Raw genomic sequence first — 23,273 nt, 5'->3', positions numbered from 1 at the left:
GGCTATGGAGGTGCTGGGAAATGCTTGTATCGATGCAGCATATCACAGGGTAATGATCCAGTGCTTACTGTATATGGTTGCTGAGCATAAAGAGACATCAAAAGCTGAGATAGATCCTGTAGGAAGATATGTATAAGTGTGCGCTCCATTATTGAGAGTTATCAGATTGCGTTGATCAAGTAATTTTCGATAGTTTTTCCACGCTTGTCCAGGTTATGGTTTCCGCATAGTGAATGGTGACTGTTGAGGTCTCCTAGAATACAGTAGGGTTTGGGAAGCTCTAACACTAATTCTAATTCGGCATAGCTTATATTTAGGTTAGGTGTCAAGTATAATGAGACTATGGTTAAATCAAAGTTAACATCGATTCGTGCAGCAATTGCCTCAAGGTTTGTTTTTAGTGGGATTGGTTTTAAAACATACGTTAAAATATACCCTTATAATGTATCTGGGAGTTGATGATCAGCACTAAACCTCTATGGGCAAGATTATTCAGATTGTGTGCAACACGGTCTTGCCAATGTATTATGCATTTCCGAAGGGAAACAATTATATTTGGTGTTAGATTGGTTTCCTGTAGACAAAAGGCAATAGGATTGCATTGTAAAAGATCTCAGATGTCAGCCAAATTACTACAATAGCCTCTACAGTTCCATTGTAAGAAAGTAAGCATTATTTGGGTTTAGTAGGGCCCTCAATTTCTTTTTGAGGTACAGAAGGTTTACATCACTCAAGTTTACCTTTCCCCTTCTTTGGGAAATAAGGTTTCCCTGTATCCATCTCCTCTTCAGTAAACAGTTCTAAAACCTGTTCATCTTGGTTCGAATTATCTTCTGAATCCATGTAGTCTGTTTGGTTTGAGTCAGGAGTGGTAGATACTGTAGTATTCTGCTGTTCATTGGCATCTGGTTGTACTGTGATCACCATATTTATTGCTTTGCTTTATTTGCTTTTTGTTTGGGGTGTTGGTATACTGGGGACAATACTGACCTTGCCCATTCAACTAGTGAATTTGTTGGTGGTATGGTTACCTCCGTTTGTGTAGAAATTGATGTGTGATTTTTGGTTATTTGAGCATAAGTTGGCTTGTTAGCATTCGCAACTGTTAAAGATTTTTTAGCCTGTGGGTAAGTTAAAATGTTCAGTACATTATGTTCAGTTTTGTATCGCTGTATCTTTTTCCTGAACCTGGACCTGGGAGTGTTTCCACCCAAGCCTTCACAAACGACTTGACACAGACAGTCACTGGAAACTTCACAGCTTCCCTGGAAACAACAGCCAAAGGAGCCCTTACAAAGCTACAAGAATGGGCCAGCCTCCATAAACTCCATATATCCCCTGAGAAAACTACTTCAATTCTACTCAGAGGAACCCTTCAAATAAGCAGGCCACCACGGATTAAACTGCTGGTAGAACCATCAAACTGGCAACTGAGATGAAGCACCTTGGGGTAATTCTCAACCCCAAGCTCATGTTTTACCTGCATACAGACTACCTTCATCGCAAAGCCAAGAACTAAAACGTAATGGTAGTGAGGATTAGCAGGTCTGACTTTTTTTTTTTTTTTTTTTATGTAAACTCCAAACATGAGAGGTATTAGAACCTATAGTATTTAGTACCGTGCTTGGGTTGGAGGTTGAGAAGACGAAAGAAGATATTTGTTGACATCGGACTTGAACTTCTGTAGATTGTAATTTTCAGGAAATACATATGAAGAAAGGTTGTTCCTGAAAATGGCAGTTGAATGAATAAACGAAGAAGATGAAAAGTTGATTCTGTGAGTTTAAAGTTGGACAGTAAATGGATGCTGGCTGGTGGTGGCATGTGTCGGACTGTTTTGAAAGAGAGAGAGCGGGAATTATAGAAGCCAATTCAGAAGAACAGTGCCCATGGAAGTATCTGTAGAAGAGGCATGCAGCAGAAACAGTACATCTATGAGCTCTGTTAGAGATGAATCATTAATTAACCTAACTGCCATTTTCTGAATGGAATCAAGAAGCCTGAGAGGGGTTTAGGGGGCACAACTCCAGATGTGGGAACAATATTCCATGGCAGGGCGGATTTGCGATTTATACAGAGTGAGCAGCTGCTTGGAAGAAAAGTAATGTCGAGAGCGAAAGAGAAAACCAAGTTTTTTAGATGCAGAGGAAGCAATATTTGTAATGTGCATGTGCCAAGAGAGATTACAAGTCAGAGTAATCCCCAAAAGAGATATATCATTTTGCCTAGAAATCGGAGTATCGCTAAAGATAAGCATAGGAGCAGAAGAATCCTTTTTGCGAGATATAAGACAAGATTCAGTTTTAGAAGGGTTGAAATAAACTAAGTTGTCTTTGCCCCACTGGAAAATTATCTGAAGATCGGCATTTAAGGAATTGGTAGCAGATTTTCAAGAAGTTGAAGCTGATTGAGCAGAGCCAGGTTTCTCAAAATGGAAAGTAGAATGCAATGTGCTATCATCGGCAAAACTATGGATAGGATTTCCAGTCAATGGAAGAAGGTCATTAATATACAAGAGAAAAAGAGTGGGGGAAAGAACTGAACCTTGGTGGATACTGGCATTAGTGGAGAAGTTAGAAAACAGAGCCATCTACCTTTTACCATTTACTAAAAACAGTTGGCAAACCATAAGATGGAAGCTTGTTTAGAAGACCTTTATGCCAACAGATCGAAACACGATCGAAAGCCTTTGAGATGTCAAGAGCAACTACTTGTGTTTCACTGAACCTTTCCATTGAATTAGTCCATAAATGGGTAACATAAGCCAGAATATCACCAGTGGATCGACACTGACGGAATCCATACTGGCGATCGTTGAACAGACGGAAGGTTTCTAGGTAGTTTAAGAGATGGTGGTTAATTGATTTCTCCATTACTTTAGAAAGAGTAGAAGTAATTGCAATGGGACAATAATTGGATGGGAGGGATTTGTCACCCTTTTTAGGAACTGGCTGGATATGAGCAAATTTCCAAGCAGAAGGAAAAACAACTTTGGAATAAGAAAGTGAAAAAAGGCAGCAAAGAATAGGAGTAAGTTCAGGAGCACAGGTTTTGAGAACAAATGGAGAAATACCATCGGGACCTGGAGCTTTCTGAGCATCAAGTTTCGTCAAAATCCTTCTGACATCCTTTTGATGGGAGACCACAGGAGGCATTCAATGAGAGCCTCAAGATCAATTGAATTCAATATCATTAATACATGAGTTGGAAGGAAAATGGGATGCAAGCAAGTCAGCTTTATCCTTGGCTGAAGTGACAACAGAACCATCTGGTTTGGACAGAGGTGGGAGCAGAGATGGGCAAAAGTTGCGGCCAATAGCTTTGGCAAGAGACCAGAATGCTCGGCTACCATTAGGGCAAGAAGCAAGTTTTCTACTCTTAGCCCGTTCAAACTCTAGTTTGGACTGATTAATAACTGCTTTACAATTGTTGCGAGCTTTGGTGTAGGAAGAAAATGAAACTTAAGAATTAGAAACAAGCCAAATACTATATGCAACATTCTTCTCTTGAACAGCCTTAGCACATTTATTGGAAAACCAAGGTTTAGATAAAGGACGAGATTTTAAAGTGAAGTGTGGGATAAAGGATTCCATTCCTGCAAGAATAATTTCACTGACTTGATCTGAGCAAATGTTGACATCAGAAGTTTTGAAACAGTAATCCAACCAAGGAAAAGAAATCTCATAGGTCATCCCATTTTGCATTCTTGTAATGGCAAACAATACGAGGTTGGGAATAGCCATGAGATAAAGGCTCCATTGGAGAAGAGACAAATCACCAAGTTGTGATCTAAAGTGCATAAACGGCCTCTCACTTCAGCCGTGTACTTAGAAGGGTTGTTTGTGAGAGAAAAGATCAAGCATGTTGGCTGTATGATTAGGATTGTCCGGCATTCTTGTAGGTAAATGAACAATCTGTGCAAGGTCATTAGTAATTGCAAAAGCCTCAGCATCTCGACCAGCTGGATCAGTGTGACTAGAAAACGGAAGCCAGCTGGAGTTGTGAACATTAAAATCACCAAGGAAAATTACCTCACTGTTAGTAAAGTTGGACTGGAGAAAGTCAAGTTGCAAAGAAAGGAAGTCAAAGAGCTCCATGTGATTAGTGGAGTCAGAAGAATGATAGAGACAACAGATGAATTTGGCACAATGAGGTAGAGAGATTTTAAGCCAGAGAAGATCAAAGAGAGGATATTCCAAATTGCCAAGTCTCTGACAGGGACTGGGGCCTAAATCGCTGCTCGCTGCAAATGCTATACAAAGCTGTATTTATTCCCACTATAACCTACTGTGCAGGTGTCTGGTATCATCGTTCGTAACCAAAGGAAGCTCACCTCCATCCAGCGTAATATCCTTCTCACTATTACCCGTGCCTGCTACACAGTAAGCAACCCAGTGCTCAACGGTCTTTGCAGGAGTTCTCCCTCGACCTGCAGATAATTCGCAAAGGCGTGCACTACCAGCTCGCAAAGGGACTTCCTACCACCATCCTGGATTTCACTATAAACCCAGCGAACACCATCTTCTTTCTTCTTCTTCTTCTTCTTCTTTGGTCCTTAGCTGGCAGCTGGGGGAGGCGGTTGGCCACGCAACCAGTATGCTGCTGTAGGTGCCGCAGGGTTTCGGACTTGCTCTGTGATGTTCTTCCATACCTTACGATCCATGGCGTCAGTCCTGGCCTGGTTAAGGTCGAGACGTCGGCTCTTCAAGTCATTTTCCACTTGCTTGGCCCACGTTTTCCTAGGCGCGGTCCGTTGGATGCTCCATTGGGTGGGTCATTGTCTCCAAAGGAGTGTGGATGGTATTCTGTTCGTGCCCATTCTACATACGTGGCCAAACCATCTAAGCCTTCGCTTCTGGATTTGGTCGGCAATGGTTGGTTGCTGTTGGCATCTGGCGCGGATGGTATCATTAGTGATGCGGTCGCGAAGAGAGATGCCCAAGATCTGCCGCAGGCATCGCATTTGGAATACCTCAAGTTTGTTCAAATCTAACTTGAGACAAATCCATGTTTCCGATCCGTAAAGAAGAATGGGCAGGATCAAAGTCCGGAAGAGTCGAATTTTAGTCTTTGTGGAAATGTTGGTCCTCTTCCACAGACACCATCTAAGAAAAAAAAAAAGCACCTTATAGTCTACCTTCTTAACACCTGGCAAAATAGATGGAATACCACCCCCAAAGGTTCCATCACTAAAAAATTCTTACCTTAAATAGCCCAGATCTATCCTAAAGTCAAGTTGTAAAGAGAGGAAGTCAAAGAGCTCTCTTTGCAACTTGACAAAGTTAGGGTTATATACCACTTTCCTGATTACAGGCCATGGATCGAAAAATCACAAACTTGCCGCTATAAACATCGTGGATGACCCTCGCTGTCTTTGTAGTGAAAACAAAGACAGGGATCACCTATTCTATGTCTGCCCGCTCTACAAGGACCTGTGAACATTGCTCATATCAAAAATACATGCCTTGCCTCGAGGAAATGAACATTTTCTGATCAATAAGGAAGACCAGTACCATGCTTTCTCTGCCTTCGCCCATGATCTCTTCATCAGAAGATCACTGGTGCAACATCCTGAAACTGATGCACATTGATTAACACCCTTTTCGCATATACTGAACAACTTCACCCCATTGTGACCACTTCGAGCTACAAAACTTGACACTGGTCGCTTGAATTGTTTCATCCGTGTCTCTCTTGATGTCTGACTGTCTTCCCACCCTTTCGAGGGCCCTCTACTTCCGCTTAGGTGGAAGAATTGCCACCCTACCAGCGGAGGTGGTGGTTGTTGTTGTTTGGTTTTTAGGAGCATTAACAACTAAGGCCATATTGCTCTGAGGATATTCGGTGGTCATTCCCTGACCTTTCTGCGTCCTCCGTATTTGGTGGTCACGGGCTCGAACCCTGGTTTAATCAAGAATCCTGCCCACCTGGCTACAGAGGCACCTAACCAGCGGAGGATGCCTTCCATTACATCCTCCTTCGCTCTGTCTATACCTCCTTTCCTTTACCCTCTCCAGTACATCCTATACTCCCTATACCTTTTTTTTTTTTTGTCTCTTTCCAGGAAGCTCAGGTGACCTGGAGGAGACTAGCCAGAGAATTATGGGCAGCCTGGCTACCCCCTAGTGGTGTGTGCGGGCAACATGGGGTCCCACCAGGGGCTCTGCAGCCAAAAGCCAGAACACCCAACAGAGCCCAACACAATACTTCATTTACAACACAAAAAATTTTTCTAGCTTTCACAGTGATACTGTTTGTCTCCACAGAGTTCATATGGAGCAGATGTGGGAAATCACCGGAGGCACCTTTCCCCCAACACTATGCATCTTTTTTTTTCACATTTCCAAAGGGGATGCTCCTTCGAATATGCCAGATGAGCTTCTTTACAGTTAACACAGTTTGGTGTTGTGGCTGTGCAGTCACTAGTACTGTGTGCAGTGGTTCTACATGTGGCACAGGCAGCTTCTCCTCAGCAGATTGTCTGTGACTGCCCAAAGTTCTGGCACATATAGCAGCATAATGGATTTGGGATGTAGGGTTTAACTCAGCAGTTAAGGTAATTGACTTTGATCACTGTTGGTGGTTTAGGATTGTCAAATGTAAGGATTATATTCTAAGTAGGAACTAATACATCATCTTTCTTTGTGAGAATTTGCCTTACATTGATGACTCCTTCTCGTAATTCTTGTTTGAGTTGTTATTTGGTTTTTAGGAGCATTAGCAACTAAGGCCATATTGCTCCAGGATATGCAGTGGTCATTCCCTGACCTTTCCGCATTCTCCGTATTTGGTGGTGACAGGCTCGAACCCCGGTCTAATCAAGAAGTGTGTGCTATGCACTGCTGCTCCTGCCCACCTGGCTATGGAGGCGCCCTGTCTGAGTTCTTCATCTGACAAATTAGTGAGGGCCCACTCAGTGATGACACCTCTTGATGTGTTCAAGGAAACATGGTGAAATGGAGACTGAAATTCCACCAAAGGAGTTTAGTTTTTGAAGTTGTTAAGACTGTTGGGAAGTGACAAGTTCAACCAGTAGGTCTCCTGATCTTAACTGAGAAAATGTCTTGGGAGTACCTATTATGCTTTCTAGGCATTTTGCACTAGGAATGGGGAGAGTTTTCCAACTGGTTGTTCTTGAGTTGAATGAATAATCAGGAAAGTTGGGGTTTGGATTCTGCCTATGTCAGTCTTTTGACATTTTGCTGCAACAGAACCAGACTCCTCTTGTTGTTGCCTTGTCAGGGTTTCTTCTGTGCACCCAGTGTGTTTCTGGGTTTTAGAAACTTCTTGCTCCATTTTGCCCTGGAAGGGAGACCTTTTCTCCTCCAGGTTACTGGCCCTGCCATGTGGAGGCAGGAGCAGTGCCACCTTTGTAACTACGCAGTAGTAGGTTAGAAGTAATATGCAAATAAAAGGAAAAAAAGAGAAAGATTACTTTTCCTCCTGATCAAGTAAAGTGATTTCTTTACTGAAGCTTATTTAAATAATTGTTAGTGTAATGCTGTAAATAAAGAAGTTGATTTTATTTATTCAAGAGAGTGCACAAATTCACTGGCAAAGACACTTGATCACAAAATCGCTTGGCACCTATGGCCAATGGAGAATGAAAAGACCTTTTGGTAATTGTGCAGTCAGATATGAAGTTCTCTGATCAGTACAGACATGTTTCCAGGACAGCTCATGGGGTGTTTTTCGATCATCTAAAGGAATTTTGCTATCTTAGATAAGGAAGTGATTATCGCTTTGTATGCGGCAATGATCGGGCCACATTTTCAGCACTACATACATGTCTGTAGGCTTAATTTTATTAAGGATACAGAGCTGCAGGAATGGGTGTAGATAAGGATAATGAAATTGGTAAGGAGAACAAAGGGGCACTTGCCAAGAAAAGCTTTAGTTCTGCAAATTGCAGCATCTGGAAACTACACACCTCCTAAGTGGTCTGATTGAGGTGTTAAAGACTTAACAGATTGAGTAGGCACAATGCTAATGAGATTCCTTCTCTTGCTCAGACTGCACGTGGGGGGGAGCATAAATTCAAATTAAGTAAGGATGGTTGGGTTTTTTTCATTTGGCACATTAGCAAATAAGGCTATAATTCACTAAAAATCTGCCAGGTCATGGAAAAGATAACAGTTTCAAGATTTCGGTGACCTAAAAAATTAGGTCACTAAGTTAAGAAGTATAATGATAAAAATACATCAAAAGGTAAAAATATTATATTTTTAAATAAAACTAAAAAAGATTTATAGCTTTTAAGTAATTAAAAATGGCAAACACATAATAATTGTTAAATAAAATCTGAATGAGCAAATATGGCTCAGTCAGATGAATAAAAGAAGTAAAATAAAGAATATATTCATATCTATAATGTGGACACTCGGTTAAAATATGTCAATTCTTAAAAGGTATCACAATTCTCACACATAGCAGAGTCATCTGTCCTCGGCAAGGATAAATGCATAAGATGACGCATGTGGAGGTGAGCAAGAAAAAGTTCCTCTCTACGGGTCCTGCACAGACTAGACTACCAGTGTTGGATTACAGGCTTCATCTAATACAGTTTGTTCGTGACCTGCCTATGCTAAGATTGTTGACACTCAGAAAGTAATTTAGAGTGTATTACTTGCCTGTATTCTGCATAGGAGACTAACAAGCTAAGACTGTTCTCAGATTGTGCTTATCTGGTTGCAAGGCGCCTCCGTAGCCAGGTGGGAAGGAGCAGCAGTGCGTAGCACACGCTTCTTGATTAGACCGGGGTTCGAGCCCGTCACCACCAAATACGGAGGATGTGGAAAGGTCAGGGAATGACCACCGCATATCCCGGAGCAATATGGCCTTAGCTGCTAATGCTCCTAAAAACCAAATAACATAACATAACATAACATCTGGTTGCAGAATTTGGCAAATCATTACCCATGATCCCAGTGTGGCTTGGGATCCAGCAGAAGCTGATGTCAAATGTAGATTCATGAAGAGAATATAATTTCGGTTGAACCCTGGACAGGACTGGATGAGGATTATACCTCCTCACTGATAGAACCTGTAATGCCCTTAAATAATCTGTGTATACCATACACCATTGATAATTATTAATTTTAATGCTGTCCACCAGGGCTATTGTTGTTGTTGATGATGGGGTTTTAAGGCTACTTAGGCCATATTGCACTTCATGTGGTTTGCCAAGAAACATCACACCCTGCACTTCATCCAGGGTGTGATTTTTCTTCAGCACTACTAATAGATTTTGACAAGTGCATTATCCTGCAGCCAGCCTGTATTTTTTTAAGCTGTACCATTGGAAATAATGAGTGCTAGATCTAATTGCCTCCTCAAAAGATAAATCACTGATTAAATACAAAAGATGGAGAATTGTCTCATCTTTTCTCTGGAGACCAAACATGGTTTACACCATTTCAAACCTCCATTCACAATGTTACTCAGAATATGGGCAATATTACCATGTAATGACTTAATGTAATTAATATAAAAACACTGGATTTGAATCCTACTATTAGGCCGATTGAAGAGGCTCCTAATAATTCTTCCAAAAGACTTCTCAGAAGCCGCTTCAATCAACTCTGTTTAAAGACTATATATGTGTTTCAGTTAAATGATCTCAGGTGAAACAAGTAGGTTTATTCCTTCAGTTGATCCTGCACAACATACATGCTATGAACTCATGCTTGCACAGACATAACACATATTATACTACATAAACTGAGGAACAATGAGCAAAATAGTCAATGTGCAAAAAATTCCAAATAAATTTCAACTCCAAAACTTGAATTACTCTAATTTTCACTGTTTTATTTATTTACTTTATTTCAATTTAAAGACTATATATGTGTTTCAGTAATGCATTTCAGTAAACATCCTTCATTTTGTTTAGGATACCTTTTTACCTGTTTCTGATATTATTATTATTCATATGGTGCAAGGAAGCCTGAGGCTTATGCTGCACTAGTCAAAAAAAAAAAATTCTCAAGCTACCCTGAGAGAGGGAGAGAAAAGCAGAAAGGAATCACCAAGAAACAGAAGAATGATGATAACCAACTCATGACCCTGGGTTTGCCAAGCCCATACTCACCAGATGTGAGCCCCTGGATATGCTTATTTCATATTTTAATAGTTTCAGTTTGGTTCTAATGTATGGTTATACCTGCCTTCTCCATAACTTAGGAATATTTCTAAACAAATGCAAATCAAATTTATAACCACATTCAACTAGTAAATGAAACATAAAAAGGTTCATTTTATAATGTCACAGATAAGCTTTTAAATGGAATGTACTTAAATAATTGCAATCTATTTACTAAATCAGTTCTTTAATTTGGAGATTAAGGACTGCAATCTTTAATTTTCACTCCTGTGGTTTTATGAGAATGAAAGAAATTGAAAATCTGCCATCAGCATAACTCTTTGTCATAGGAATGGAAGGACAGAAACAAAGAGAGTGCTCACTTACTTTTACAAGACCTTCTTGAAAGAGCATTTCTACTACCTCTTTAAGAATAGGTAAAATTCCACTGTGATGAACTCCTAGTCCATTTAACAAAAGACTTCTCATCCACTTTATCTTTACAAAAAAAAATATATATATATGTATATATGTAACTCCAATATACATTACAATTATTATTACTTAAGAATCATTTTAAAACAGTAAGGAATAATTACATTTCACATTCAAGGAATACTGTACTTACAAATAGGTTGGACAACACTATCTTTTTTATTATTACTCTCCTTCAAACTTCAGTTTACATATTAAGAATAGTAAAAATAATTATGATGTCCAACTAATCTGTGACATTTCTCCAGGCCTCATTTTTTGAAAAAAAATTCCATTCACCACACCACATAGCATCTCACACATAACCAACTTCCCTTCTCAACTATTTCATAAAATTTGTTCTAAATTACACTAAAATATACAGGTGACTAAGTGCCTATCGCAAAAAAAAAAATAATAAAATAAAAATAACGATCAAAAATATATGTGAATGAGCAATGTGCAACGAAATACCATTAAGTAAACAGGAATATATATACGTAGTTTGTAAATGTATTGATTAATAATAACAAAACTTTTTGACATGATTACTATAATTTTTTAAGCACTTCTTCCAGCATGAAATATTATTTTCTTTTGTAATAGAAGTTTGTGTCATGTAACATGCATCAGTCTAAGTGTGCTGATTGAACCGAAGTTGAGCACATATGCTTACACATATTAAATCATCATTGTGCAAAAGAACCAACCCCTCTGGTCCCATACAGACAATAAATTGGGTCTCTTCCTGTGTAGCAGTAGTAATGGTAAATGATCAAGAAAGTAAGCTTATATAGCATCAGCCAAAAAAAAAAAAAAAACCTATACAGTTAATTTTCTTCCATAGTGGAATTAGTGTTTTTGTTTACGGCAGAGGCGAACCGAATCCAGAATAATTCTTCTTGGCTTGTCTTTGTGAGACGTGCTTTTGCCCTTAGCTTCTTATAATTAATAAGATTAGCTGTGGTTGGAGATCTACAAAAAGAATTCTATGCTTTATTTTTTAACTTCTTTGTTTTTGTGCATTCTTCATTCCACCAATAGTTATTGTGCCATCAGGAAGGGGGATTCGGCAATGGAATTGAGCATTTAGCTACAAATAATAGGTGTGATGTGATATAATCTGTGGCTTCATCTATTTGGCTGTGTTCGTATAAATTTCTCATCCAGATTGATAGCTGATTGAAATTTGATCCAGTTGTCTTGAGAGAATTTCCATTTCCTACAGGTTGTGATGATGGTGGTTGGGTAGTGAGCAGCTCACAAATGATTGGAAAATGGTCACTTCCCATTGGATCGGGTCATTCCATGATTGGAAACAGAATTGGGGAGCATATTGATAGATCGATTGCAGAAGTTTGTCCAGTTGGTAATTGTATGTGAGTGGGTGCACCAGTATTAAGAACAGTAAGATTTGGCCTATCTGGAAAAGTTTCGATTAGTTGGCCAGGTCTATCTAATTTAGTTGACCCCCATAAGGAGTGGTGGCCATTGAAATCCCCCAAGAGACAGACAGGGGAAAGTAACTGCATTAGAAGATTTTCAAGATCTTGGTAAGAGAAGGTATGACTTGGTGGGAGATACTAGTGTGATCACAATCTGGGCTATCAATGGCAACAACTTCAATTTCAGTTTGCAAAACAATTTGTTTGTTCGGGATCTTTGTATTGACAAAAATGGCCACGCCCTCACGGGCTGCATTTTAAGTATTACGATCTTGTCGATAGATAGAATAGTTCTTTATGTTGGTAGAAATTTGAGTCGTTAGGTAGGTTTCTTGTAGACAGAAACCAACTGGAGAGTAGTGGTTAATTAAGATTTGAATATCATTAAAGTTGCTACAATATCCTCTACAATTTCATTGTAGAATGTAAAGCATTACTGGTGTTTAGTAGAAGAAGAAGCTGTATCTGGCTGTTTCTTTAATGTGGCTGGCTTATGGCATTCAAGCTTTAGTTTGTCTTTTTTTGAGAAGAATGGCTGACCAGTGTCCATATCTTCTTCTTCTTCTACATATATTTCTAGGATTGGGTCTTCTTGTCTGGATGAGTCAATTGTATCCATAGACATTTCTTGGATATTCTTTTTTGAATTTGAGCTTCTATTATTCGATGTTGAAGCAATCCCTGGCGGAGAAGGAAGTGTAGCTGGTACTGTAAGTGCAGTATTACTTGCCTGGTTCAACTGTATAGGGATATTGGGCTGTTACTTGGAGAGAAAACAGTCCGAGCCCAGTCAGAGATTGAAGTGTTTGAAGAGACTGTAACATCAGTTTAGGTGGCCACTGATTGATAATTTTGCACAACATTGGAGTATGTACATTTAGTAATACTTGGAGCAATAAATTTCCTTGCTCCTTGAAAATTTACTTTATTTTCAATTTTATATTTTACAATTTTCTTTTCAGTTTCCCATTTGTCGCATGTCCTAGAATAAGCAAGATGGTTGCCTTTACAGTTAGGGCAGGTCATTTCTTTTGGCGAACATTCACTTTGGGTGTGGTCAGAGGACCACACAATTGGGACAAACTTGGTTGCCTCTGCATGCCGTTTGAGAGTGGCCATACTTTTGGCACTTAAAACATCTCAATGGATTAGGAATGTATGGTCTAATGCGGCAAAGTAGATAGCTTGCTTTTATCGACGAAGGTAGATTCGCTGTGTTAAAGGTTAGAATAATATTCCTTGTAGGTGTGAGTGTATTTTCTCTTTTAACCATAATTCTTTTCACAGCAATGACATTTTGATCTTGAAACTCTTGAGTTCTCTTCCTCCATGACATTCAATAGATCCCAGCTGGATATAACACCCTTAGATGTATTTAGGGTTGCATGGGGAGAAACTTTTACTGGAATTCCAGCAAAGTTTATAAGTTTTAGCAATTTCTCTGAATGTTTATGGTTCATTATTTCCACTAGTAAGTCAACCGATTGCAATCTCTTGACTGTCTCAGGAGATCCTGCCAGACTTTCAAGGTGTTTCTGGATAAGGAACAGAGACAGCTTACTGAGAAGCTAATCTGCAAGAGAGTGTATTATGAGGAATGCAGGAAAATCTGTCACTGAGGAAGTGGTTTTCGACCTCTTGGGTTGCAACGTATTACGTTCAATATCTAATTCTGGCCGAGAGCTTGTTGGCTCTACAAGCAGAAACGCGTTTTGATCCATATTTGCTCCTTTTTTCCCTTGGCGGATTGGCTGTTCGACCAAGGTTTCCGGGCCACCACAGGGAGGCAGGAGCAGTGCCTGGTGTGACCAAGCATAAAGTAGTAAGTGTTCGTAAAGAAGTAAGAAAAATAAAGAAAGATGGTTCTTCTTTCTTGCTCTGTACAAGAACTTTTGTAATATGAGCTGTTATTAAATAAATAAATTTCTTAAGGATAGGAACTTAAAAGAACTATAAATCGCACTTTGTGCACAGAGCTTTTAGATAATTGCACCGTAAGCACAGAGAAAAAAGCTCGATCACAATTGCTTGGCACCCAGAGCCAATTTGACTAAGAAAGGTACAGAGTGCGACATTGGACGATTTCGTTGATTTTGAAGCTATTTTTATGTTTTTGTTTGTTTTTTTTTTTAACTGTTTTTGCATTTTTCTAAAAAATGTGATGTGATAGAAACTTTTTACTCTCATATTCATAATCAGCACATACAAATTAACAAAAAAGGCTTACTTTCACCCACGCAAAATCTTGTTGACCAGTGTAGTCTGCAGTCGACTGCAGAGTTCTACAACATACAGATCTTGAATACCATAACACCAGGTAGTGTCAAATGCTCTTTCAATATCCAGGCATACCACAACAAGATGTTCTTTTCAGGAAAAAGCATTCCATATGTTACACTCACCTCAATGTCTAATGAGAATGAGTTTTTGTGAAAGCCATATTGATTATGGCTCATGATTCAGTGGGATTCCAGGTACCATACGAGTCTATTGTGGATCATCTTTTCTAATGTCCTGCCCAAGCAGCTGATAAGGGATATTGGTCCATGCATTCATTCAATCTTTTCCAGGTTTAGAGAAAGCTAGCATTGTTGAATGACATCATGAGTAGGATAGCAACTTTTGGAGAAGATCCAATTCAGAAAAAGCAATACGGATTTTAGGTTATTTTGGCTACATGTTGCAACAAGAGATAGTAAATCCCATTAGGACTTGACGGGCCCATTTGTTCATTTATTTAGAGCATCCTGGAGCTCCAACACTGCAAATAATTGGAGACAGAGTGGTATCTGTCCAGCAAGCAGATGTCTGTATCATAGATCCATAGTTTCAAGTTAAATCTACTGGATCAACAAGGTTTTGGAACATGCCAAATATCTGCAGCAAAAGAACAGGCTCTAGAGACCTTGTGGTATGATTTTTATTAATTTCTGTGGGAGAGAGGCTGAGAAATTTGCATTTGAATTCACGGTCACTGTGCTAAATCACTAAATTCACAACAACCATTTTGTTGTTGAAGGATAGCCATTAACGAAGCCAACCATTAATTTTTCAGTGTTCAGCTGCATTCAATTCTCGGTATTTTGACTAGGAGAAGACACACACCCATTCAACTTAATGGCGGGGAATACAAACTAGTGCTTATTTTCCACTTCACTGTGATTTTTAAGTGGACTATTTCGTGTCTACTACCACAGTAACGGTAAACAAAAGAGCCACCATCTTGATTTTTCTGTTGCTTCAGTAGTTTGACTGCCCAGAACTTTAGATCCACAAAATATTAAATCATGGTTATGGTGTAAAATGAAAATCTTCCACTAGAAGTCTCTCTCACATAAATTTCACACACTTCTGTGCATTCCTTCTCAAGTTATGGAGATTGACCATCTTGCATCATCCTCTCCATTGGTTGACATGGGGAACCTGTCAGCATTTATTTCTCTATTTATTTCTGCGGAAAACTTACAACAACTCCACCATATTCTTGCAGATTCTACCTCCCTGATAAAATTTTTATCACGCTACGTCAATTTCCTATAAAGTTATAAATGTCAGAACATTTCTCCTCCCTCCACATACTAATCTATGGAGAAATTGAAAAGCATCTGGACCCATAATGTTTTACTGAATTATCATACAGCCATTAATTAAATACCAACAGAATCATCTCTGCTTGCAATTACATGCTCTACAGGACTATGCAGGCTGACTGCCATTAGTTGTTTACAGATGGAAACAACTAATGGCAGTCAGTTGCAATTAGTTTCTTCTACACAAGAAAATGAGGTTGCCATCTGGAAACCTTGTTAACAAGGACAAACTGACACTTCACTCTTGAAGAACTCTGTGATAACTCTAATGTTGGCCATGCCCCAGCCTCCAAGAAAAAGACCAGGAAGGTTATTGCCCACTCTGGCATAGAATCACCAATCTAAAGAAACATGGAAGATCTCCAAATGAACAAGAATCTTCCACCTATGAAGACCTTATTGCTGAAGAAGACCAGCATGACTTAAACCCTCTGAACACAATTGTTGCCCAGAGGTTGCAACTTGAAAAAAGTCCTAGCTCCCCACTGGATCCTCCAAACAGTTATTACTGAAACTGTCAGATCCCAGATAATTCAGATCTAGATGCATATGGAGAGGGTACTGCTGGATCTCCACATCCAGAATAAGAAAACAAATGCCAAACTAGAAGCCCAAGACAAGGCTATAGAGCAAGAAAATGAAATGCTACAGTGCCCTTGCTTATATACCCAGGTGCTGAGTAATACAGAACTACAGCAATGACAAGCAAAAACCAAGCCAAAGCCAAACATAGTTGATTCAGACCAACAGAAAACTCCTCCCAAACAACAAGTGAAGTCATAAAGGTTTGTTTGTTTGTTTGTTTGTTGTTTGGTTTTTAGGAGCATTAGCAACTAAGACCATATTGCTCCAGGATATGCAGTGGTCATTCCCTGACCTTTCCGCATCCTCCGTGTTTGGTGGTGAAGGGCTCGAACCCCGATCTAATCAAGAAGTGTGTGCTACGCACTGCTGCTCCTTCCCACCTGGCTATGGAGGGCCTCATACCATGGCAGTACAGTGAGTTAAATCCTTTACATACACAAGTCCACATGGCTAAGAAAAGATTTCAATAGGCATGTGCATTGTGGCCCAACATGAAGTGGATGTGCTGTGTGAAAACTAAAAAAACATCAGGAATGTGTACGCTACAGCTATTAGATATAAAAAAAGCCTCTTGAGAGAAAGTAGTTACTAACCAATGGGAACTCCCGGGGGGGGGGGGGGGGGGTATTTGTTCACAGAATTGTTACAAGCAAGCTTCTTAGGGGTGAGGTCATAAATTCGACTTTTACCCCCACTGGATTCTTCACCTGTTCATGGGATGAAACAATAGTGAACATCTTATCAACCCTGTTCCTGGATGATGACCATCGCCTCACTGAATCACAATAACAAAACTGCAAAAACAACCTTAACTAAAAAAACACTGATACAGAGGCACCCTTCTCATCTGAGTAATTGACTGCAGTCTTTGAAAGAACCAAAAATAAAAAAGCACCTGGAAACGACCTACTGGAGGTGGTGGTTATCAAAAAGTTTCATGCCATCTTCCCAGAGCATCTCCTTACCCTCTACAATAAATGTCTAGTGAAATCTACTTCCCCCACCTGATGGAAAATGGTCACTATCTGATATATTCTTAAAAAATCAAACAAACAACAATGCAGCCAAGTTTGTACTGGCCTATAGCTCTCCTTCCCATCCTGGGAAAGATTTTCAAACACCTTTTGTATGTTAGAACCAGCCATCACTACAACTCAGCAAAACTTCAGCCTGTAAACCAATATGGCTTCTAGCAGGGCTCCTGCACTGAGGATGCTATACTGTCCCTCACCATTGCATTCTTCAGAACAGAAGTACCAACTTGCTGTATTCACTGAGATTGCAGAAGCCTTTGATACCTTTTGACAGTCCAGTATCATGAGGCATCTCACGCTTGTCGGTATTCCAGTCAACCTTTACTTTTTTGTACAGAACTACCTCAGGAATAGAACAGTAATGGTGTGCACCAAGCATAAGGTGGCTTCTAGTAGTAAATGGCAAATAATGAAAGCTTATATAGCATCAGCCAAAAAAAAAAAAAAAAAACTTCTGCATCCTCCAAGAATTTGTCGAGTTCTCCCTTGACTTTATTCGCACCAGCCACTTCCACAACAACAAACAGAAGCCTGTTCAAACAAACACCACCTTTTAGCATTAGTAGAGACATACTATGCAAGAAACAAGCTTATGCAGCATCAGCCAAAAAAAAAAACTCCCATTTCACTCCTCGATTTGTTCCAAATGCCTATCCAGCTCAGCTTTAAATTTATTTAGGCTGTTAGCTTCCACAACAAAAGATGGAAGTCTGTGCCACCAATCAACTACCCGCTGGCTAAAGGCAAATTTCCGCACATCTATTGTACAACTACCTTTTCTCAATTTGAAACTGTTCCCTGAGGGGGCACAGTTTCAAATTGAGAAAAGATAGTTGTCTTCTTAGTCTGAAGATGAGGAAACCTGCTGGCTAAAGACAAACTACTGCACATCCATCTGCAACTACCCTTCCTCAACTTGAATTTATGGCCCCCTCATCTCATATATGTACTCTGAGCAATTTCAAATTCTGGAAGAATACCATTAACATTCAGCTTAATCAATCCAGTCAAGGCTTAAACACCCCAACCAGATCTCTTTGCAGGTGCTTGTCTCAGGATGCCGCAATTTACAGAACCTTTCGAGCCTTTCTACATGAGAGTGCCTATTTTGTTCCCTTCACCACTCTGGTTACCCTTCTCTGCACCAGTTCCAGAAGATCTTTGTTGTGAGGCCTCCAGACCTGTATACAGTACTGAAGATGTGGCCTAACCATGGCCTTATACAAAGGGATAATCACCTCCTTATCCCTACTAGCAGAGTTCCTGCATATCACTTACAAAACCCCATGAGCTGACCTGGCGCATGTCTGCACTGCTCAGAGAATTTCATGTCTGACTGCACAATTATGCCCCCCAGGTCTTTTCCATTCTCCATTACCCTGAGTTCCTCTGAGGTTACGGATACCTATGTGCAGACATTGCATTTGTCAATGTTAAACTACAACTGCCATTTGACACAATTTCCCTTCATCTTGTTACAATAGCTCACCCTGATGGCTGTTGTTAACGATACTGCCAAACTTTGTATCATCTGTAAACTTAGATGAAGCCTGATATACCTACACTAGGTATATCAGGCTGCATCGATATCATTGATAAATATTGAAAGCAACAATGGACCCAGCATTCAATGCTAAGGACTCCACTAATAACATAAGACCATGAATAGAAGTACAGTTAGTAAGACTAAATTAGAGAAAAAGGTGCTTTCCTTCTGGGCTCTCTTCTTAGTTCTTTTAAGAAATTAAAGCTACTTAACACAAAATTTTAATGAGAGAGAGAGAGAGAGAGAGAGAGAGAACAAAGGAAAACTCAGTTGCTGGGAAGAAAAATGCTCTATAAACACACAATAATTGCTTGGCCATGGAAACACCTGGCACCTGGGGCCAAAAAGCCTAGTAGCTTCTTTGATTACTTCCCAGTTAGAGTTTGCTGTGGTAACATCATCAGCTGGTACCACTGCACAGAATTTTAAAACTGTCTGAGACCACTTAACCGTAGTTATGTCTTTAATTAAATTCCACATTAGTACACTGTGAATTGTGGCTTTCAACATTTCCAGCGATATACAGTACCATATGTAATTTATTACTGTAAATATAGCATAGTGTTCTTGTCATAAACATCTATCAACTCAATGAATTTAGGAGGTTTAAGATTACTGGCCCAAAACCATTGCACAAAGAAAATAAAACAAGTAGCATTTGTACATATTATCAGTGTGTATAGAAGATTTTTTTTTTTAAATGAATATTTTAAAAAGCTTATTTTAAACTTCTGTTTCCAACAAGTTTCAGTTTTACTATCACTACTTTTACTGAGATTAAATGTTTAACTTTTATTAATGTCCTAATTTTGTTAGATAATTAACAAAATTAACATTATGTTAATTATCTAATTTCCAGGATTTCTGTCTAAATTTATAGTATGCTCACAGTATTTTTTACCCATGAATTTAATTTTATTGTGGATACTCCTTCAGTTGTAAATATGTTTAGTAATTCAGTGTAATGTACAAGACATACAACATATTAGAAATTACCTGAAAGTGTATTGTTTGTACATATGCTCCTGGGTAATGGAAAAATTCCAGAATATGAACAGAGATGTAAATAATTTGTACATATAAAAAAATCCACCAAAAATTCAAAACCTCATACTATTCAAATATATTCTTTACCATCTAACAATTAGATGTCAAAAAACAGCTTATATAATTAGCTGTCTTTTGACATCTAATTATAACAGTCCAAATTTGGCAAGTCTTACTGCTTATACAGAATAAGTAATACAATAGATGAGGAAAATTTAATTATAGTGTGTTGAAGCAAGTCAAGTTCAGGGACAAAATACAGTACAGGCAACTCCTGTATAATACGGTAATTCCACAACACAGTTTCACTCTAAAATGATTGAAAAATTGTGGCAATCCTCCCACAACACGGTACTCAGTTTTATTCTAACACGGTTAGAGAATTGCAGCAAACCTTGCATGACATGATATATTTGAGCTTTTGTGTGGGAGGAAATTCTGCTATTATGTTGGATGTAATTTTTCAACATTTCCATTCTTTTTTTGTGAATCCCCACTGTTGACTCACTAGTCATTATGCAAAAAAAAAATATTGGGAAATCCCCAAATTTTATTTTATTGGGAAATCCACATGTTAGGTTCTGTGCTATTGAACTTGTGCTTGTTTGAGATCATAAAAAAGTTGTAAATTTGAAGTGTGTAGTTCATGCCTTTTTAAGGTTTTTGTAAAGTTATTTTGGTTTTTATTTGATCGTTTATAAATTTTTCTAGGTATGTATTACTAAACTTTGTTCTTAAGAACCATATTGGAATAATTTCTTGGCTGTGAATTGAATTCCAGCCCTAAATTATGCCTAAGGAAAGTAAAAAAGTACTGCTCAAAAGAAACTTTATTTCTCTGGAATTAAAGATACAAATTTTGGATTGTCTGGAAAAAGTATCATACATTGCAAAAAGTTTAAATTTAAATGAAGCAACAATACTGACCATAAAGAAAAATGAACAGAAAATTAGAACTGTTGTTGCTGCAGGATCTTTCATTTCCACAAATATGACAGCTCATTCTCAAGTGCCAATAATTGAGAAAATGGAAAAAGCATTCAGTATTTGGATTGACAATAGCAATAGAAAACAGATCCCTTTAGATGGCAATGTAATTAAACAAAAGGCACTAAAAATTTAAAACCATTTAAAAGAAAATGGAGAATCTTCTGTTAACACAGAGTTTGTTGCCAGTTTGAGGAATTTAACAACCGCTTCTCATTACATAACATAAGAATTCAAGGGGAAAGTGCATTGGCTGATAATAAAGCTGGCAAAAAGCATGCAGAAGAATTTCAAAAAATTATTGAACAACATGGATACACACCACATCAAATTTTCAATGCTGATGAGACAAGTCTTTGGCAGAAAAAATCTCCAACAGAACATTTATTTCAAAAAAAAGAGAAAACTGCACCAGGTTTTAAGGCATCAAAAGATAGTGTAACATTACTTATGTGTAGTAACATATCAGGAGATTACATGATAAAACCTACCTATGCTAGTTTATAAATCCTCTCATCTTCATGCAATGAAAGATGTAAATAAAAACCCATTACCAGTATATTGGAGAGCAAATAAAAAAGTTTGGGTAACTGCCGATTTATTTAAAGAATAGTTTCTAAATTGTTTTGTGCCAGCTGTGGAAAACTATTTAAAGCAGAAAAATCTAGATTCAAAGGTTTATTACTATTGGATAATGCGCCAGACCATCCAAAAGATTTAAGTCATCCAAACGTTGAAGTAATGTTGCTACCACCTAATACAATTTTTTTTAATTCAGCCATTAGATCAAGGCATTATATCTACCTTTAAAACTCATTACACCAAGAAATTCGTTAAAATGGATTTTGGAGAAAAATTCCTCCGAATCTATTAAACTGATGGAGGCATGGAAACAATTTTAAACTGTGGTCCGCAACGGAATTATAGCTTTATTGCTCAAAGATGTAAAACTGTCAACATTAAATGTATGTTGGAAAAATGTACAGTCAGTCAGTTCATTCAGGAAATATGGTCGAACCAGCAGAAAACGGAATCAGTGCAATAGTAGAACTTGCTAAGTCAGTAGGAGGGGAAGGTTTTGATGATATGATTACTAAAGACGTTCAAGAATTACTGGTAGAAAACAAGACTAGTGAAGCAGATTTGGTGGAAATGGCACTGGAGGTAACCCAAATCAATTCAGAGGATGATAGTGCAAATGAAAATTCTGAAGTTCTGAATTTTACACTAAAAAGTATATGGGAAGGCATAAACTTAGCCAAGCAATTAGAATCTTATTTTTTGAATGCAAATCCTTCAACTGAAAGGAGCACAAAGTTCAAAAGGGAGCTTCAAAAATACTTAGCTCCACCATACCATGAAATTTACAAAGATCTATCAAGCGAAAGCAAACAAACCCGGATTGGTGATTTTTTAAAGAGTGCAGAAGATACACAAAATCTAGATGTTGCAGAAGAAAGTTCAGAAGGCGAAGATATTTTGCAACAGAGAAAACATTTTCATTTGATTGTGCTTAGCAGCAATGAAGAAGAAAATTAAATGATTAGTTGGTTGGTTAGTTTGAATTTTATTGGTGCATTAGCAACTAAGGCTATAATGTGCCAAAACCAGGTAATATATAAAAAATATATTTTCAGTGACCTAATTAGTTAGATCACCATGTCAAGATAAATAATAACATAGGTACAAAAAGTATAAAAGATATATCCTAAATAAATATTCTAAAAAGCAATATAAAGAAAATAAAAGAAAAAATAAAATTAAATAACAGGGCAAAGTGAGAGGAAAGAGGAGAAAAGGAACAGAAAAAATACATTTATCCATGTCAAGACATCAAAGGCAGATATTGTTGGGATATCAGAGGCGTGGTGTCACACAGATATAAGCAGTGCAGAATTGTAATTTGGGGAGTACAATGTGCACGGGAATGATAGACAGGACAGGAAGCGAGGAGGGGTTATGCTGTTATTGACAAACACAAAATCTAAGGAATTGCATCCAATTGATCTGGTGGACAATGTAATGTTGAGTTCTGTTTGGTGTGACATAAGCACTGGGAAAGGAAAAACAAGAGTAGGTGTTTGTGTTATAGGCCTAATAAATCTGATGAGTATAATGAGCAATTGTGCAGATAAATAGAGTTGGCCAGTAAATCAGAATGTCTTATAATGGGGGATTTTAACTTTCCGGATATTGACTGGAACTTGTGGATTGGTCATTCGCACACCAGCAAGACTTTTGTGGATTTATTGGATGCCTGTTTTCAACAGCAACATGTTCAAGAGGCAACCAGAGGAAGTAATACTCTTGATATGATTATCAGCAGTGATTATTCATGCTTTGAGAATTGGCAGATAAAGAAACCACTGAGTGACAGTGATCACAATGTACTTATGTGGGAAAAACTTAAAATTTAACTACCATCAAGGCTAAAGTAGTTGTTATGTGGTTTTTAGGAGCATTAGCAACTAAATCCATATTGCT

The 23,273-nt window shown here is 38.4% G+C and overlaps 1 protein-coding gene across 3 annotated transcripts in view; it reads right to left on the bottom strand.

Moving 5' to 3' along the window:
- The window catches only part of tst (superkiller complex helicase subunit twister), a 522,759-nt gene that overhangs the window by 176,726 nt on the left and 322,760 nt on the right, over positions 1-23,273 (bottom strand). For all 3 annotated transcript variants that reach the window (XM_090389516.1, XM_090389517.1, XM_090389518.1), the window contains one exon: positions 10,469-10,579. In XM_090389516.1, coding sequence (XP_090245642.1) covers positions 10,469-10,579 — 111 coding nt within the window. The remainder of the gene's footprint in view (positions 1-10,468; positions 10,580-23,273) is intronic.

Source organism: Mastigoproctus giganteus, chromosome 2, assembly GCF_048544385.1.
Source record: "Mastigoproctus giganteus isolate SK-2022 chromosome 2, ASM4854438v1, whole genome shotgun sequence".
NCBI classification, from domain to species: domain Eukaryota; kingdom Metazoa; phylum Arthropoda; class Arachnida; order Uropygi; family Thelyphonidae; genus Mastigoproctus; species Mastigoproctus giganteus.
This window is presented reverse-complemented; position numbering and strand designations above follow the sequence as displayed.